The sequence below is a fragment of the Leucopleurus acutus genome (genome assembly GCF_964270905.1).
Source record: "Leucopleurus acutus genome assembly, chromosome: 10".
Classification (NCBI taxonomy): domain Eukaryota; kingdom Metazoa; phylum Chordata; class Mammalia; order Artiodactyla; family Delphinidae; genus Leucopleurus; species Leucopleurus acutus.
Genome location: NC_139153.1, coordinates 27,831,362 through 27,851,939, shown reverse-complemented (window position 1 = coordinate 27,851,939; position 20,578 = coordinate 27,831,362). Strand labels below are relative to the sequence as shown.

The following is a 20,578-nucleotide window of genomic DNA, read 5'->3' as shown; positions in this document are numbered from 1 at the left end:
TTCAATGTAGAAAGAAACCCATTTCCTTGATTGGGAGATCACTAGTCTAGGTTAATCTCTCCAGAATTATTTTATCAGAACTATTCCAAGTTTTGGACAGAAAGACATCTCTCATCCTGCCAAAAATTATTTCGTAGGAGTTCAACTTGTAGGATCACAAAACTAGAGACTGTCATTTAATTAAAGTGTCCTCTGAGGAGTTCAAACTTTCCAAATACATTGCGATGTTGATATTCTCCATATGCTCTGGAATTTTCAGTCTATAATCTTAATGTTTGATTTTTTTTGAAGGGTGGTTTTTATTTAAAATGAAAGTAATTGCACTAAACAACACTGTGGAGGAATTTATTGTGCTCCAAGCCCTGTTCCAGGGGTTGACTGGGGAGACCGAGTGAGGTGCCCAGTTCAGGACAATAACATAGTGACATTCATACAGTGACATTAGAGTTTGAAACCCGGTCATAGCTTCCACCTAAACTGTACTTTTCTTTGCACCAAATACTGGCAGTATTTGTCTTCTCATGCTGCCTTTGGTTTTCTTTTAAGTGCGTTCCAAAATTTCCAACGCTTTCTCTAAAATCCGTACTATCTTCGATCACATGTTTCTTGCTTGGAGATTTAAGCAAAGCCTTGTTTGTTCTTTGCAATTGTATTCACTACCTAGGAAACAAGCCAACTTGTTTCTGATGGACGGAGGGAAATATGCCAACTTAACCATGTTTACAATTGCTTTTTGCCATCACATCATAGATTCTTAGGAAATAAGAAAAAATGCTATCTGGGTACTCTTGGCTTTTTGTTACAGCCTTTGCATTCCTCTTATTTGTAGTAATTGTGATCTTGTTATTCCTGTTAGCTGGTGGCTGTGATCACTTGTCGTGTAGTGTTTTTCTTTGACCTTCAATGTACGGTCGTCAGGGGAGAGGACTCTGCTGGCTGACGGCACCCTCTCCTCCTTTGCTTAGTTACAACAAAGGCAGATTCACGACTTTGGTTGAAATGCATAGATTCATAAGAAGGAAAACAGATGATACTTTTAGTATTTAGATGAAGAAGGAAAACAACCTTGAATAAAAGATGAATATTGATTTTTAAAAATTTGTTTACCCAGAATTGCAAGATTGTGCATAATGTGATTTCAGATTTGTTAACCATGTGCTGATGGAACTTGGCCACAAAGAACACACTTATTTTGGATTTTGAAGTTTAAATAAAATGAACTTCTTAAAATTTATGTTGAAACAATAATGATACAACCCTTACTGGTTGGTTGATTTCCTAAAATTCTTACAGGATCCCAAATTTATGACAGCAGGACTAGTCACGCCGGCACCGGAAATTCAGGTCACGTTAATGATGAGGTGGATGGTTTTCCTAAAGCTATTGAGATCCATCATCTTGTTTAGTAATTCTTTCTTTATAGAGAGAGGATACTGTAATAAATTTACTTTATACTTTCTTTTTTAAAAAATATTTTACTTATTTATTTGGCTGTGCCGGGTCTTAGTTGCGGCACACGGGATCTTCGTTGCGGCACGCGGGATCTTGTAGTTGTGGCACGCGGGATCTTGTAGTTGTGGCACGCATGTGGGATCTAGTTCTCTGACCAGGGATCGAACCCGGGCCCCCTGCATTGGGAGTGCAGAGTTTTAGCCACTGGACCACCAGGGAAGCCCCTACTTTATACTTTCTTAGTCACGATCATCCTCAGGTGTGCCTCTCTGATGTTCACCCATTCAATTCAACCAACATTTACTGAGTGCCTATATTCCAGGCACCACCTGGCACACACAAAGAGATGCATAGTTCCTGACCTCAAGAAGTTGGCAGTCTAGCAGAGAGACAGACACATAAAAAAATCATTATAATACAGTGCAGTTAGACTGGGGTTGAATTTGGGGTGTTTCAGAAATTCTTGAGTCACACATTTCAAACAGACTCTTGGGTCACTTCCACAGATGGCTCATTTCCACCATTATGTTTTGATCCATCCTCCATTTCATCCTGGATTTTTCGTTTACCTTAGTTTGCTCTTGTTTCTTCTTTGATTAGACAATCTCCTTAAATACAGCACAAGCATTAAAAGTCATACCGAAAATCTGTACGTGCAGACATGGAAATGGCCCTACACTGATAAGTGAAAAATATGATGTGCCTTAGTAGGCTCAGGCTCAATCCCATTTGTGAAAATATATTTTTAAATATATATATATATAAAAATATGTAAAAATATAAATATATCCAACTGGATATTGGATATATGTATTATATATATAAATATATATCCAATATACTTATATATAATTTGAACATATTTGGAAGAATATATGCCCATCTGTTAGCAATGGCTACTTTGGGGAAATGGGTTGGGGAAGGGAGAGACTTCAACTTCTTGTTTCATAGAATTCTGCTCTGATTTTTTTTTAACTTAAAAAATTTCTTTAAATATTTTGAAAAAATAAAAATCCTAGTTAGCTCTTTGTTATGAGGAACAATAAGCCCAAACTAAATGAAACTAGAGGTCCTCTTTGGAAACCTTAATCCACCCTTCCCACCTTAATCTCTCCCAACCCCCTGCATAAATCTTTCCATGAAGCCAGGCTCCCCTAACACACTGGGCATATTCATTGATGTCTTAAGTCAACATGTATTTGTTGACTGCTTACTACAGGCACTGGGAATCCATCAGAGAAAAAAAACAGCTTCAACCAAGTGGCACATCCCCTCACCTCCCTCTGCTTTGGTCCATGTCTTTTCCTGTCTTCTCTATGGGCTCTTCAAGACCCCCTCCTCCAGGAAGCCTTCCTTTCCTTATCTCTCCTCTGAACCCTCCTCTGAATCTTACAGTATTTAGTCTATATAAGTCTTTTGAAGAGTCATAACGGCTAGACGAAAGGTTCTAAGAGAACAGTAATTCGATGACTTAACATTTTTGTACTTTCAGCCTTCATTTATTAATCATATATTGAGTGACTACAATAAGGATAGAGTAGGGAAGCTGGCACAGATCACATCCACCTGAAGTGGAGAGGAGCTACATGAAACATGTAATGATGAAGATAACCCCTCCATGAATAGCGTGATGAATAGTATGAAAGAGAAGTAGAGAGCATCAGGAGGATATATACCAGGGAAATAGATGCTGGACTGAGGGCAGGGTTAGGAAGGGCTTCCCTGGGGAAGTCAAATTTAACTAGCTGGGATGTGAAGGAAGAGCTGAAGTGCTCAGAGGGAGGGGCCCAGGTGGGAAGCATCACGGTGCACAGGAAGTGAAAGATGGCAGGGGTAGCTGTAACCTGGAGAGAGAGAGGTGTAGGGTTCGCAGAGGAGGCTGGAGGGGTAGGTGAGGCTCAGATCATACACGGCCTTGTACGTCACCTTAACCAATTTGGGCTTCATTCTATGAGCGAGGGGAGCCACTGAATTCTTTTAATTAGAGGATGGACAAGGGCACAGTTACCTTTCGGAAAGGTCCCACTGGCTAATGAGAGGGAATGGATTAGAGAGAGGGCCTGGGTGTTTCCAGCACTCCCCAGCCAGTATGGACTCAACTCTTTGTGGACTGATTGTTAGTATAGTGAATGCTTTTCCATCAGGTTAACGTTTCCCTCTACATCTCGATCTCTTACCATCCATCTGGCACTTTTTCCTAAGGCCTCTTCCCTACCAGTCTTCAAATAACTCTAGAATTTTCCTCTTTTAAGAAAAGGGAAGAAAACGTAAACATGCACTTCACAAGAGAAGCTACCCAAACTGCCAATACATGTGTTGAAAGGCAATCAACTCCATTTGTGTAATCAGTGAACTACAATTAAAAGCACTGCACCACTTACCAGAATGACCAAAATTAGTGACAGTACTTAGTACTGTCAAGGCCAATACCTACTGTTGTCAGGGGCTTTGATCCTCTGCTGGTAAGAGTGTCACTCCGTTCTTGTTCTGTGGAGAACTGGCAGTATTTCCTAAAAATGAGCAACATATCTTTACCCTCTGACCCAGCAATTGCACCACAAGATACGTACGAAGAAATTCATGGCAGTATGATTCCTATGAGCCCCAAACTAAAAACGAAACGTTAACATGGATAAGTAAATTGTGGTATAGTCATACACTGGAATACTATAGAGCATTGGGAAGAAATGAACCACAGCTACGCCAAGAGTATGACATACAGCAAAAAGAAGCCAGGCATAAAAGAATAGGTACTGTGAGTCTAATTGCACGAAGGTTTCAGTTTAACTGATGCAATTAGAAACCAGGAGAGTGGTTACCTTTGGATAACCATTACCCCTAAGGAGGGGGAGAGACTGGGAAGGGGTACCAGCATGGGTCTATCTGGGGGGTGTTCATTGTGTTCTAGTTCTTGACCTGGTGACGATTCAAAGAGTGTGGTGGCCACTTTCACAGATCACCGAGCTGTATGCTTAGGATGTGTGCACTCTTTTGCAGGTATATCGTATTTTAATTAAAAAAAAAAAAAAAAAAAAGGAAAAGAAAACTTCAGATTACATCGCAAAGGAATGAAAAAGAAAGCTCTAGGTCCCCAGAGCTAGAGCTCTGCTTTGAGTCTGTGGCAATGATAACCTGAGGCTTGAACTTAAGTCAGTTTTGTTGTTGTTGTTGTCTCTGAGCTCTTCTGATGTCATGTCCTTCTCCACAGCCCTCCCTCCAGGGCAGTCCCGCTGGGGGATGGTATCCAACAGGACCCTCAGTGCTAGGCTGTGGTGAATTCTTCTTTTGAAGGAAACTTAAAAAAAAAAAAAAACAACTTGGTTTAAGGTCTTGTCTAACTTGTTTCTCTTTATGCCTCTTGGTTACTTATCTCACTCACTCCTCCAGGCTCCTGAGCATTTTCTTCCTTTTTCCAATCCTATGCACTGGGCGATGCTCTCTCTTGTGCAACTTTGAGTTGTTTTTAATTGTTGAGAGAAATATGCTTTAGTTTTGCAACTCAAAATATCATTAATACAAATATATTTCACAGAATTCTACCTTTGCCACACTGACTTAACTTTGTGCTGTTAGGTGATCAAAGATTTTTCGCACCTGATGCTATATCCCCATCATTCATCTGAACAGTGCTATGCTAGTATCTCTAACGTTTCTGAGTGGAGTTGTGTAACCGTAGGGCAAGTTACCTTAAGCTTTCTGATCTCAATTTTCTCGTCTATAATGAGGATAGTAACAGTCCTCTCCTCTTACAGTTGTTGTGAGATTTGAATGCGGTAAGACATGCAGGAGGTATAAAATAAATACATTTGATAATAAAATAGTTGCCCAATAATGGCAACTATTGGCATAAAATAGTTGCTCAATAAATGGCAGTTGTTTGACGTACTAAGGGCAGGAAGTACTGGTGATCTGTCCCTGCAGACCTCGAGGATTAAACAGAGAGACATGCTATTTAGAGGGGTTGATCTGTCGAGACCAACTGGTGAGAATTCTGCCTGGTCCTATTGAAAAAGTAGTCATTTCTCTAAAACTGCAGTCAGCCCCAAGGAAAGCTCAGCTTGATTTAGTGGCAGGCACAAATAAAACAGGTAAGGCTACCAAAATGTTTGGTTTCTTTTAAACTTAGGTGAGTATACGGCTGACAAGGACTGGGGAGCGAAAAGAGTACTCCATGTCTTAGAGAATCTTGTAAAATGCTTTAACAAATATATAAGAATCATATATAATTGGCACACGCTTTGTTTGAATGCAAACACTGCTGTTAAAGTGGTGCTTAAAAACAGTTTGTTGGCCTTCTCTTCGTACAGGAGAAACATTTCTCTCGTTTACACTACTCTCTTGCTTAGCAAACCCTTATTTATCCTATAATGCAAGTGTAATCAGCCCAACATGTCCAAATGCCCACAGATTCTGAATTAGTGGTGTCTGAATTAATGGAATTTTAGGCTGTTTCTCGTGGAGCCAAGCGTTTGAAAACTACCCACTCCAACAGTTTCGAGAACACTCTATGAAAAGGACCCTTCCCTCCTCTTTCCCCGCGTCTTCCTGCTTTGCGTGTTTCAGTTCTGGCTTTCAAAGGAGACAGAGGAAAAAAAAAGACTCAAAAGTATTCTTGGGACACGTGAACAGTTATTTATTGAGAAGCCACAGTTTTCCACACTTTCCTAACTGTAGGCTTTGTATAAGGCAAAAGCAAGATGGATCCACTACTTTACACAGAAAGAAAGAGCTCTGCAGAGGACCCCAGGGCCACGCAGTTGCAGATCAAAATGCAATGCACATGACAGATATAAAAACAGTGTGAAACAAAATAATTTAAATTATGGTTACAATCTACTGAAGGCAATATCCATGTCTTATTATAAACGCATTTATAGTCTAGGGTCATAATTTAAATATTCAGGTCTCTTTTTTTTTTTTTTTTTTTTACATACACGGTTATTGAGACATAAAAGCAAAACATAACATTTAATAGGGTGAACTTTGATAGAAGACAGTCGCTCTGAACTGTGCTGGATGTTATGATAGGATCGCCCTTGCCGTGGCAATTAGGAGGATCAATCCATTGGTATGTAGCCATCCTTTTTGGGGTAACTATCTGGATAAATGAAAGGATGGGTTAACAAGGACACCAAGGGTTCATTTTTCAGTTTTAGGGGAACAGAAAGAACTGAAAGTTGGTTATTGGAGACTTGCCTTCTGTTTTTCAAAAAACAAAGCAGATCTATGTGTCTTAGTTAAATTCATTTATTGTACTCCTTTAAGTAACTGGCATCCACATATGGGAAACAAAGAAAGTACCTGGCGTACTCGCCCTCACATCCATTTACCGTCGACGCTCACACAGCACACTGATGAAGGATCACTGAACTCTGCTGATAACAGGGGTACACCTAGCAACTGAGCTATGTATTCTCCATAAATGGTACTTAAAGAATGGTGCTCCATATTGCTTGTAAACAGATAGACATGGATTCAGGAAATCGTAGAGTCGAAGGTCGTTTGCTAATCTTGGTACCACGTAGCTAAAATGGCAGTTGTATCATCAATACACATCTCATGGCATGGTAGTTGACAGAAAATTCCATAATGGGGTTAACTAACAGACTAAGGACATGCATTGATTACAAGACTCTGGCCTAGTGGACTCGAGGCCCAAGCGTCCTAATCGTCCTCTTCGTCTTCCTCATCGCTGTCCTTCATGCTGATCCCCTGCAGACCCCCGCCCTCGCTCACGGACGCTGTGGCCTCCTCCACAGTGAGACGGTTCCGGATGGTTTCGTAGGTCTTGCTGTTTAAGGTTGAGTCCAGGACTCCTTGCAGTCGGAAATCTCTATAGGTTTTCTAAGGAGGGAAAAGATGCAGTGATGAGGGAGATCTCATCTCCATGAAGGGAGGGCCAGGGCACAAGGCAAGCATGGGGGTGAGAACACTGACCTCAGCTAAGTGTCACACTTCATGCACTGGCACATGAAAAGCCACCATGCTCAGATTTCACTTGTACTGAAAACTGAGATTTGTTGAATGACAGAAAATGAGAAATGGTGACAGGATAAACTGTATTAGATGAGACAAAGCAAAGAACATAAGCTTGTGTTTATTCAGTTCTGTAAAGGGAAATGTTCCATAATTGTTTTGGTTCTTTTTTTTTTTTTGGTCTGGTTCTTTCTCTTAGGTTTGTATCATATCATACGATAGACAGTGTGAGGGGCTATAACACATAAATAATGGATCAAATGATTACGGTATTTTACGATTTCTGCTGCAGTCTGGTCCTTAGTATTTGTGAGGCTTGTAACTGCGTATCCCTCTGTCTCATTCACAAGACAGACATATGCATGTCGGTATACGAAACCGATCACGGGCAGCAACAATTAGGGGGAAGATGGAGCGTTAATGCCTCATCAGTATGTTGCGGGCATGTGACATTTCTCGTCTCCTTAGGAAAGAAGTGTATCTATTCTGTTCACAACTTCATGGTCTCAGGGAAGAAATTTGGCTCTATTTCAAGAACAATGGTTTGGTATTGCTGAACCACAAGTTCTTTCTTTGTTCCTTCAGGCGATTTCTCTTGGATTTCCTTAGGTATCCCAGGGACTGTTTTTCTAGGAATCCCTTCGCGTTAATGGAACATGACCAGAAGCATCTGCCTGTTGTCTACTTCACAAAACATTTTTTTGAAAAAGGTCCCTCTCTAACTACAACTCTCCTCATCACGCTGCATATCATTTCAGCTACTGATTCTGCTGTTTGTTTCTCCTCTTGATATGGGAAACTTGCTAAGGGGTCAAAAGAAGGAACGGTAACATACTTCAACGCCACTTGCATTAGGATTTCTGGTTTTTGGAGTCCATCTGATGCAGTCCTAGTGTCAATCACCATGTCAACCACTCCTGAAGGTCCCATGTGGTAATGACTGCAGAGTTAACTAGTGAATGCTGTTCAGCTCAGTGAAGTCCAGTAATAAAAGATTATGGATGGGATGACCACGTGTTCCCTTTGCCAGTTTATATCTATGGTCCCAGTATGATTATGTGTAGCAGCTTCTTTCTTTCTTCAAAGTCATCTGGTTTCGACACTAAATTCAAAGGTCATCCTAACTATGGACCAGGCTGCAAGGCTAGGTAGCCAGCGGAACTGTGTCTGTACCTGGAGGGGGAAGGGTAGGAGGCTGAGTAAAGTGCTAGGTCTGGTGAAGACCAGATATCCAGATGATTTACTTGATTTTTCTGTACTTTTCAATCACTTAGAATTGATTGCCAGAATATGATGGGGAAAAGGCAGAACTCACTTGAATATTCCCCTCTCTAGTCAAATTCCAGAGCTGTGAGTTTCCCAGCCAGACTCTGAATGTCTAAGGGCAGGGACCACATAGAGTCATTTTTTTTTAAAATACTCCATCTTGTAGTATACAAGTAGGGGCTCAACTAATATTTGTCCAAGGTTGGATGAATAAATGCTTGCTGGATAATGAATGAATGGATGAATGAATAAACCAAGTGATGCAGAGGCAGGAAAGAAAGCCAATTATCACTGGAAGTTTGCCTCGGAGAAGGAGGCCCCTGGGTAACGTACTTAGGGAAGAGGTGGTGAATTCTGCTTCATCCCTCTGTGCTGTGGCTCTAGTTAAGCTGGGCCCACTTTTGGCAAAAGTGAAGGAGTTCCTTCGGCAGGGACGTTTCTGTGTCCCTTGCCTGTGGTTCGTGTTTGTGTTGTTTTTGGCAGAGGCTAAGAAGAAACCTCCTCTCTGACTTATATTTTTTTCTTAATAAAATACTGCTAATTCTAACAGTCTCACCAAAAATCTGAAAATCAGTAATGGGAAGATATCCTAACACACTAAAATGCATGTCTTCTTTTCATGTCTAACCAGGAAGGGTCAAACAGAAAAAATTCCCCTTAAGAGTATTTATAGCCAGAAAATGGAATGCAAGGGGTCGGGCAATGGTTAGTGAGGTTGCCTTAAGGAACTGAAATTTAAATATATGAAAATTAGGCTGGGTGCATAGTCTAAGTGAATAGATTTCTTTTTTAAGAGCTGCCGTACACTGCTGTCTGCAACCTTCCCTGGGAGGAGTCTTTGTGAGATCAAATGCATATGATAATAATTCTCCTTAATTACACTCAACGGAACAGTAATTGGTTTTAAGTCAGCACTGGGGTAGACGAGCACCTTCAATAAAATGGCGCTAATCCGAAAGAGACTAAGAAATGGGGCAGGGTTGTGGGGGGGGGGGGGAATAGCGGGGGCGGGGGGGCGGGACTTTCGGCAAACTGTGAAGAAATGGAAATTCATCTCCGTTTTATCATTAAAATATTTTTAAAGAGACTGTGCTCTGAATGAGATTTTTGCATCCGAATGTTTTAAAACCCTCTACGGTGAAGCATCAAATGGAAACTGAAATGATCAAAAATGTATTTACCCCCTTCTGTGATCTTATTATTTCATGTAAACCACTGTGATTTCACGCTGAAATAATTATCATTAGTCCAAGGCACACACACAAGAACAGGGGAAAAAAAAGCTGCGTTCAGGGTATGTTACCTCACCTTCGTGATCCTTTACATTTGAGTGTATACACGCATTGTAAGAGAAACTACTTCAGTTAACTACAAAGAACAATATTGATTTGCATCCAGATAATGATCACAGGACATATTTAGAAAGAGCCGGAGGTAAATATTTCTATGAAATTAATTGTGGCAAAATTTTATTTAATTAAACCATAAATGAAATTGGTAATGGATGCGATTAGCACAGTGGTACCCAAAAGCCAGCTTTTGAAAGTTTAATGCAAAGGGCGTGATGGCTCTTGCAGTATATTTGCATGGCAAATACATAAAGTATTTTTCCAGTCTGGATAAACTATCAAATTCCTTTTTATTAAATTTCCCTTTGATGTCTGAGTAATAAATTAACCAGGCATCCCAAAGTGATTTCACCGGTTTTTCTTGCCTGAGATACTGTTTTAGGAATCACCTTGTTTTATATACAAACTAATATTTTTTGTGTTAAGGAAGTTCTGCAGCTTGCCAATGAAATGTATTTCAGTGAGCTGTTTGCAAAGGAGAATCATTATGTTTTCTTTTACCTTTACCATCCTAATTAGTGTTTTCAACTGATAAATGTGAAGCTGTAAGTCCATCCGGTCCGTCAGCCAGGTACAGATCACGTTCATGGAGCTGCTGTACCATTGCTGAAAAAAAAGACAAAAGTTCTCCAGCCAACACATCACGGAGCATTTAAAGAACAGAGACGAAACAGGCCACGTGCGAGCACCCTGCTCTGTTCCAAGAGGAAAATAAAATGGTTAAAGAGAATTTGAGAGCACAGAGATCATGAACAGTAATTGACGCACAAATCACGAGGTACCAGATCAGCCGAAAAGAGATCGGTTTGGACTTTGAATCGAAAACAGAACTCTTCCACTATACACACCTCATATACGATCAATTCATAAAGACCACCGTTTGCTCTTCTGATTCTCCTTTTTGTTGGTTCATGTTACTCAGTTGAGATTTAAGTCACTGTTTGTGTCCTAACGCCATTGTCTCGGGTGTCCAAGACGATGGGGGCTTCTCCACTGAACCAATCGATGCCACGTGCTACTTACCTTTTGAAAAAATCCAGACCCTGTCTGCTTAGGACAATTCTAGGAATCAGGCTGACAGCCTTAGGAGTTTAGGGCAAAGTTTACCTACATTTACTCTAGAGGGGCATTCGGATAAAGACAATGAAGGAGGGTTTCTCTTTAAGGGCCAAATTATACTCTGGGCAGCTCATGTGGCCTTACGTTGGCTGTGCAATCTGTTTTAATCTTAACACCAAAAAATTATGGAAGATGAGAGAAAAAAAACCATCTACAAATGAGCTCATTTCAAGCTGTTGAAATCATACTTCCCCTTAAGGGGGTTAAATTTTGCTTCTTGTCTGTGAAAAATGCTTGAAGCTGTGTCACTTTAGACTGCCACCCCTGTGGTGCACGGAGTCTCTGGTGCGGTATAATTTTGCAGTACTGCTCATATATTCATAAATCTCACTCGGAGACATATGAACAGTGTTATGAAGTGTCAGTACAAAAAAAAAAAATCTAATCTTTTAAACTTCACCAGGTTTCATTACGCATTGCCGCTTATACCAAACAATTTACAAATAAAATGAAAAGGTGTGGATGGACCTATATATTTATTTATACGGCATGTATATGAACTGTGCGCAGAAAAGATGTAAAAAAAAAAGTGGTTAGAGAATTGAAACGCTGCATACTCTCCTGTTAACCAACACGCACACGCACACACGCACACGCACACCAGTGGAGATTTGAAAAGCATAAATAAAAACATGTTTCTGATGGTAACTCCACCCTTTCTCACCTAAAGATCATCCAAAATCAGTTTATGCCTAACACTCACAGTTTTTCCGAAGCCTTGTTTCTGACTTAATTTCTTTAAAAAAAAAAATTAATTTGGGTTTTTACTTGCAAGGTAGAACTGCCAAGTTTCACCTTGCAAGAAACGACACAGTCTCAGCCATGGCGTTCAGAAGCCCTCTTTGCAATCTTTCGTTCCTAGGCTCTTTCCTCATCAGAGCCAATTGTGGCTCTCCTTGGAGCCCAGCCGCAAACAGAGACCACACTACCCCAATCAAGGCAGCACTGCAGCCTCACAGCCAACTTCTGCTCTTTTAAAGATCACGGAGGCGAAACTGTCAGTTTCAGGAACCTTCTGTCCCTCCCCAAGGGAGCAGGAGGAGTGGGGGGGCGGGGAGGGATTTTTTTCTTGAGATCTGCAGTTCACTCCACGTAGGGAGCGGGTTTGCCGTGGTCAAGCTGCTTCAGGCATGGACAGGTTTTCCCCTCTAGGAGTGAGAACATGTCACTGAAACTTTTTTTGGGGGGGGGGGGTTGTGATTATTTGGAGGTGTTTTTGGCACCTCCTGCCTTGGGATCCTGGAGCTCTTGATGTCATTGCATCTGGGTTTGTTAAGGGGCTAGGGACAGGAATACGACAAGGTCATGGGTGTTTCTATAGCCCTGCTTTACTCTCAGCTGGGGGACCTCTTGTGTTTACCCGAGGCCTCAAATTCCGTATTTACTGACTTATTCTGACATGAAATCTGGGGACTCAAATAATCTGTTTTGAGAGTCATGAGCAACGCCCCCTACCCCCGACTCCTACCTCCTGGGGTTGGAAAATGACCTTCAAAGGAACCTGGGTGACCTCCTGGCCAAACCTACAAGCCCAGGACCCCATGATGAGTGCATCTCAGGGACACAAAAGAGGAATGTGGCACTCTGGCTTCTAGGCAGAGGTGGCATTTTGCTTTGGCTGTGACAACGGGCAAACCAGCGCTGGCTTCTATCACTGCCAGCAAGCCTTGTGCAACATGCCTTTTTTTCTTTGCTGAGAGATATGCCACCTTTCAGGGGAAAAAAATAACGAACTCCCCCCAGCCCCCATTTTATATAAGTAATTCCCACTCTTGTAAATGGCTTTTGGCTATTAAAAAATAAAAAGGGAAAGGTAGACTGCTATCAATACTCCTTCTCTGCTGTTGAAAGGGTAGGGCGGTAGGAAATGCATGTAGCGATGGATGGATCAGCGCATCACGCTCACAGATTCCCACCCCAGGAGAACAAGAAAGCCCTGGAACATCCATGCTTTTTCTCCTGGATCTCACATCTAGCAAAAGAAGTGTAAAAAATGTATGATGCCCCATTGGCTACACATTTCAAGAGGCAAAAGGGAGTAAGTCACGCCTTTCCAAACCTTATGCTCAGTAGATGAAATTGGAGGCACTCTTGGATGAAGCACAGCGCTAACTTGGTTTTCCAGAAAGGCGCTTAAAGGCACTTGGATGTTGGAGAAAGCAGGAGTCATTGCCTTCTAGAACTTTAAAACATTAGAGGTGAAGGGGATCTTCCACTGAGCTCCTCCTTTGTAGAGGAGGAAACAAAGGCCCAGAGAGGTGAAGTGACTTGCCCAAGGTCACACAGCTAGTGAGTCCAGAAATGGCAGTTTTCCAGGATTAGGCACTGGAGTGAAAAAGCTGATCACCTAATGGCTCCTCCCTAGGAGGGTGTAATAATGCACTGGACACGAGAGCTGATCTTGTGTATCACTTCCCAACTGTACATTCGGGGGTATCACACTGATATCTAGAAACAGGCCTTAGTGGGGGTTTTAACCCTATGGAAGTTGGCAAATGCCACAAACCAGGGCATTCTCCCTTCCAGAAAGCCAGTTGTTATAACATTCAGTTCACAGTGCTTGTTAAACAGGTTTGCTTTATTTGAGATCGATGCTAATACAGTAGATTTGTTATGATTCTTCAAAAGAGGAAATTCATCAAACATTTTAAGTTCTCCCCACTTTGTTTTGTCTCTGGTTCAGATATGCCTTTTCCAGAGACAGCCTGATACCTGGGCACTAAAATTTTGGTAAAATGCACTCTAAACCCTTAGAAATAAAAATTGTGAGCTGATGACATATACTAAGTATTTAAGTATACTCACGACTCCTTTGCTGCCTGCCCTTAATTCAGGTATATTAAATGGAAACTTTCTACATAAGGTTACTTTAAGCCTAAAAAAGCCCTAGAGACATAAAATCCCCAGTACCCTGGGTACCTCTAAAGTATGTTCTCTGGGGATAATTCTGTGAAGGTGTTAGAGTTGGAAGCCAAAAGGACGCCCATCATAGCTATGGCCTGCAGGAACTTCTTGGGTAGTTAAAATCACCTGAAACTAACATGACATTGTAAATCAACTATACTTCAATAAAAAAAAATTTTTTTAATTGAATGCAAAAAAAGAGAACCTGGAAGGTTGATCTAAAACTGTGCCATTTAATTCCTTTCCTTCCCTCCCTTCCCTCCCTCGCTCCCTCCCTCCCTTTCTTCCATCATAGTTGTTGAGAGCACAGGCCTTACCTCTCTTTTGCCTAGGTTTGTGGTCTTGGGCAAGTTACTTATATTCTCAGAGACTCATTTTCTCAATCAGAAAATGGGAATTAACCAGCCTTTCATAGGCTTTTTGATACTAAATGAATTAATGTTAATAAAGCTCACATCACAGTACTTGGCACATAATAAGGCCTCAATATATGTTAGCTACTACCAAGACCACCGCCACCACCAGCATCGTCACAATTCTCACATCACCGTCACCACCACCATCTTCATCATCATCACCATTAACCTCAACTCTCTCCTCTTTTTCTCTCTCTTTCTCAACCCAAGAAATACCACAAGACAAGGAAGAAAGCAGAGCAAGTGACCAGAGAAAGGCATGCCATGGTGGAAGAAATTATTCCTATTGGAATATCTCTGGAATCACACGCCTAAGTCTTACAGGACACATGACTAGCTCCAAGTAATTCCACTGTAAAGTTGTTTGTGTTAGATCATCACCCAAACCTAGAAACCCATCCTGGGTGCATTCTACACATTTAAAACTATACTGACCTAGATTTATATACTGGATTCAAAGGATTCAGACAAATAACGAGTGATTTTTCAAACCCTGTGTGGATAAATTACAGCTTCAGCTTGGGCTGGCTACTTATTAGCTGGATAAACTCAAGCAAGCTACTTAACTTTCTGACCCCTAGTCTTCTCTTGGGGTTAACACTTACTTCATAGGATTACTGTGAGTGTTAAAAGAGATAATCATGTAAAGTGCCTAGCATAGTGACTGTCACATAGTAGGCACTCAATAAAATTTAGCCACTGTTGTTATTATTACTCTCAAAAACATAACAGGTATCCTTGTAATATACCGTACAGAAGAATTTTCTTGATCTTAATTTCTAGTAGAAATTAACTTGCCGATAATGGGGCCACACATTCTGCCCTGCAACTACACTGACTTCATGCAGAAGAATCGTTATACACAACTTGTCTCTCTGTCATGTAGGGGCTCACTACAGCTAGGACTGGGGTGAGGCAGGTGAGGCAGGATCTTGCAAGTGCAGGATCGGATGCTGCCTTTAATGAACACTTTAGTATTTTGTTCATCATGGATTTTTTGCATTCATTTTGATTTTTTTAACATATTAAAATATGTATTTGATTACTATATTTTCTGGCTCCTCCTTAAATTTTGCAACTGAGAAGTGAATCATTCACCTCTCCCTAGTCCCCCAGCCTTGGGTTCACTGTTGCCCCTGGGAATTTTATCCTTGGGAAGTGCTGCAGGATTGTGAGACAGGATGAATACTGCACACCTCATGGGACACTATAGGGTTCCCAGAAAATGGACTTTCACTTGGATTTGGATAATCCCTCATCAGCAGGATAGAGTGTTACTCCAGTGATTGCTGCTGCCTTTATGCCTCTGTCATCACAGCCACCTAGATGAGTCTAAATTCCCTACTCCCACCCCTATCTTGATGTTAATTCAACGTCCTAAAGGGACCTTACTGTTAATGATTCATTTGTTTTTGGAGCCAGCCACATCGCATACCTGAGTGGCAATGAAAACAAGGGACAGAGGCTGAAAAGGAGACAGAACTACTCCGATGTGTTTCCATACTCATTAATTACAAGGGTAACATACCCGCGTAACTTACACAACCCCCCCATCAGACAATACCATTCCATAGGACTTTATAGAGTCTCAGTTTTTAACAAAGTCCTATTTTGTACAGGATTCCTAATACACACATACATACACATTCACAAAATTAATAAAAATAGTTACCTACTCATTGAACACCGAGTCCTTACAATGTACACGCACTGTGAAGAGCATTCCACAAGCAGTGTATAATTTCATCATCGAGTTGAACTCTTAAGAGCATCTATAAGGGGAGGGATGGACTGGGAGTTTGGGGTTGGCAGATGCAAACCATTACATATAGACTGGATGGACAACAAGGTCCCAACTGTAGAGCACAGGGAACTATATTCAATGTCCTGGGATAAACCATAATGGAAAAGAATATAAAAAAGAATGTGTGTGTGTGTGTGTGTGTGTGTGTGTATAAAACTGAGTCACTGCTGTACAGCACAAATTAACACAACATTGTAAATCAACTATACTTCAATAAAAAATAAAATTAAAAAACAAAACAAACAAACAAACAATAGAGTTTCAATATTATTAACAGCCCTGTTTTGTAGATGAGAAAAAGGGGCATAGGTAAGTTAAATAAGTAGCCTGTGGTCACACAACTAGTAAGCAGTGGGACAGGCTTCAAGTTGGTTATTTACCACTACATCTGTATGAGCTGTCACATTCACCTCAATAATTTTAAAAAGCAATGGCTTGTTTATATAGAAACAGCTCTAGCTTCCAGGTGCCTTTTCAGCAAAGTCATTCAGCTCTGAACTTCTCAAAGGACAAGTGTGTGGGCAGGATAATGCTCTTGGATCTGTCTCCCTCAGAGCCCAAGCTTGGCCTGGTGTTGAAAAGATTCTACTTTTTTATGAGCTTAGAAAGTCACTAGGCAGAGGGAGGGGAGTCAGGGGTTTTCCCACGGAAAACCACTCAACAGCCTTAAAGAACTAATGGATGAGAGACAATCATTGCTGACTCTTAAGGGAAATGATTAGAAAGTTGGATGGGGATGAGAGGTGCCATTTCTTAGGTAGCATCAATGTATTTGTTTTATTAATCAGAAAATATATTTATTATATAATATGCATATTCTGTTTTACTTAGAAATACTTTAAAACTTAGAAAAGTTGTAAAAATAAAGTAGTATAAATGATACCCATATACCCTTTACCCAGATTCACCTATTGTTAACATTTTACCCCATTTGTTTATTGTTTGAAAAAATATATATATATTCCAACATATATATATATTCCAACATATATATATATAGTTTTTTAATTAAAACAATTTTTTTATTGGAGTATAGTTGATTTACAATGTTGTGTTAGCATCAACGTATTTTTAATTTCCCCCGTAGCCCTACCTAATCCCTTCTTACTTTCTCTTAGGTTGGTAACTCAGCAATTGCTACTAAAAGAAAATTCTCACTGTGGGTAGTTTGAGTTTTCAATGAGAAATACAACTAGAAATATTGCCTTGGTCACAATGAATTGAACTTTCTTAACAGAGTTTTGGAGATACAAAAGTTATGACATTGATAAAAATTTCATTTCTGAAAAATTATCCATTATAAGTTTTAACATTTTCTGTGAACAGGGAGAGTAAAATAGAACCTTGGGGAAATTCAGTTTCATGTGTAATTAAAGATGTCACCAGAAGTGCTAGAAGAGAAATTTTAGGCAGAGTCACAAATCCAATGAAAATAGTTTAGTGCAAAACTCAGTTCTTCCTGTGTTGCTTTTTTCTTTAAAGAAACATTTTATTGAAGTCTAACATGCGTACTGCAGTGTGTCACTTTTAGCAAAACACACGCACATACACACACCTTCTGAACAAGACATGCTGCCCCGTGCCTACAATGGAAGGTAATAGTTAGTCCAATATAGTGAAAATGAGCTTTTAGAAAATTTGGTATTTCACCGAAGGACCAATAACTGCACCATGCACAAACACACATCTTCACACACTTTCTTTGACTAAAAACTGTGACTCAGGGACTTACCTGGTGGCGCAATGGTTGGGAGTCCACCTGCAAATGCAGGGACACAGGTTCGAGGCCTGGTCCGGGAGGATCCCACATGCCATGGAGCAACTAAGCCCATGCACCACGACTACTGAGCCTGCGCTCTAGAGCCTGTGAGCCACAACTACTGAAGCCTGCGCGCCTAGAGCCCATGCTCCGCAACAAGAGAAGCCACCGCAATGAGAAGCCCATGCACCGCAACGAAGAGTAGCCCCTCTCGCCTCAACTAGAGAAAGCTCGAGTGCAGCAACGAAGACCCAACGCAGCCAAAAATAAATAAATAAATTTATAAAAAACAAAAACCTGTGACTCAGTCCAATACATCCTGAGCATGAATGATAGTTGAAATTCACAAGGACCTGAGTCTTATGGTTGGCTCATTTGCAAATATATATTTCCTTTGAAACTGGCATGTTCATGCTATATATGCCAGGGAGGCAAAGCTCTCAATGCCTGGGCAGTTCATGACTAAAGTGTAAATAGTTGAGTCTTTATTATCATCTGTAGTCTTGCTTCACAGATGAGGAAACTGAGGCTCAGAGAAGTAAAGTGTTCTAGCAGCTAGCAAGAGATGGAACCTGGACTCAAGAGGCTGAGAGGCAGTACAGCCTAGTGGCTCGGAGAATAGACTGGAATCAGGCCTGTCCTGTGTTTGAATCTTGATAAATCCCTTAACCTCCCTGTGCCTCAGTTTTCTCATCTGCTAAATGGGGATGATAATAAAAACCATTTAGGGTTGCTGTGGGGATTCAATGAGTTAATGTGCGTGGTGTGCTTACAATAGCGCCGGGCACATACTGAGTGTTACGTGTTACTATCTTAGCCCCGCTATCCTACCCTGCTTCACGAATAAGAAAGAGTATCTCCCTAAGTGCGAGCTCTTCAAGGTTGTGCAAAGCTTTCTAAGCAGCTTCCATTCTTCAAAAGAGATCTGAGCAAAAAGGTCATTTGTAACCTGTTGGTAACCAACCTGAATTTCTGGACTGAAGAAACACAGTGAAACCTGGAAGATTTTTATCTCCTCTTTGGGAAGTACCCTTTTTCCAGCTCAACACAGCCACACAGCAGAGAAACTGCCCCAGCACCTTGCCTCGACTGTCTAATGAAGAAAGGACATTTTATTTGTTGGCAAGGAGGCAAAGAGGAAGATAATACTTTGACCACACCCATGGGACTAAGTTCTTCATTTTGCTTTTTGTGACAAAAGTGGGTTATTATTAGTTAGGGGGAAAAAAACCCACAACCTATGTAAATGGCTGTATTGAAATACTGTAATGACATCTTTTACATTTGAAACTTTCAATGCATATTTCTTCCTTACAATTTGGGTAATTTAAGAGCATGTGAAAAACTTCATCAGGGGTTTCTCCACACTTCTACCAAAGTCCCCACAGCTTCGTTAGCCTGAGCTGCAATTCCACAGCTTCACAGATCTCTTTAGGGCTAAGGATCACCAGGGATCTGGTTGTATTTGGTGTTCTAATCCGGATTCAGAGAGGGCTTGACAAAGAAACCTTGGCATGTTCAAGGCATCTGTGCCAAGTGGGCACAAACGAAAGACTGCACGCAAGTTTCAGGGTTTGTCAGAGCTCCCCAAGGGAGCTGATATGCCTTTCTAAGGGGGCATATCATCTGAGTACCTTAAAAAATGGATACGCAGTTGAAAGATGCAATCTTTTGCCTTACTTGAGTGTTACTGTAATTCAGGATATGATCCACCAAAACAATTGCTCCTAGAAATGGGTATTTCCAGTCACAGCTTCAGGAGGCCCAGCTAAAAGCACAAAGACACCGAAGATAACCGACACCAAAATCAGAGGGTATAGATAATCAGAATAACCTTCCAGGCTATCTCAAGTGTCCTTTTTAGTAGAGGCTGGGTTTTTTTAAAAAAATATTAATTCTCTGGTTGCCTAAAAACCATTTCATTGAAATCTTTCTGAAGCTGTCTTAGTGCCGTGGCTTTTCAAGGTTCTAAACTCTGGATAGCATCCCCCTGAAAGTCTGATGCAATCAACACTGAGGAGGAAGTCAGAGGCTCCTTGCTGAAACCGTGGTTCCAGAGACTGTGGTAATCTACAACCTGGTGTGAAAAGCACCCACACCTCTTTGCCTTTAGCTCCTTCTCATAAGGAAGAGATAGTGCAAACGAAATAATTTTTAAAAAAACTTTGATTTAAATTGCTACTGCTTAAAATGTTTGCTTCTTCTATAGGAACGTGCAGAATTTCACATTTGGGAGCTATTTTATTTTATTATTTTTATTTTTTTAGCAATTTTATTTTTAACCTCCTTAGAAAGAGCCTAAATGATACCTTAATATTCTTTTACTAAAATAAGCAGTTATCTCTTCAAGACGAAATTTCAACTCTCTAAACCTGGAGGAATATGAAATATGGAGAAATATCCAGCAACAAGTGTCTTTAGCAATGATATTTCAAATGGATGATCAAAATGATGACTGCGTACTTGGACTCCTGATTTAATAATGCATTGCAGCTTTCTAATCGAGTCATTACTATCACTTTTAGGTGCCTGG

The 20,578-nt window shown here is 40.7% G+C and overlaps 1 protein-coding gene across 17 annotated transcripts in view; it reads right to left on the bottom strand.

Moving 5' to 3' along the window:
- Positions 1-7,116: 7,116 nt before the first annotated feature.
- Positions 7,117-20,578, bottom strand: part of CADPS (calcium dependent secretion activator) — a gene marked incomplete at both ends in the record, with an annotated part of 478,623 nt that continues 465,161 nt past the window's right edge. For all 17 annotated transcript variants that reach the window (XM_082848968.1, XM_082848962.1, XM_082848961.1 and 14 more), the window contains 2 exons: positions 7,117-7,296; positions 10,545-10,649. In XM_082848968.1, coding sequence (XP_082705094.1) covers positions 7,117-7,296; positions 10,545-10,649 — 285 coding nt within the window. The remainder of the gene's footprint in view (positions 7,297-10,544; positions 10,650-20,578) is intronic.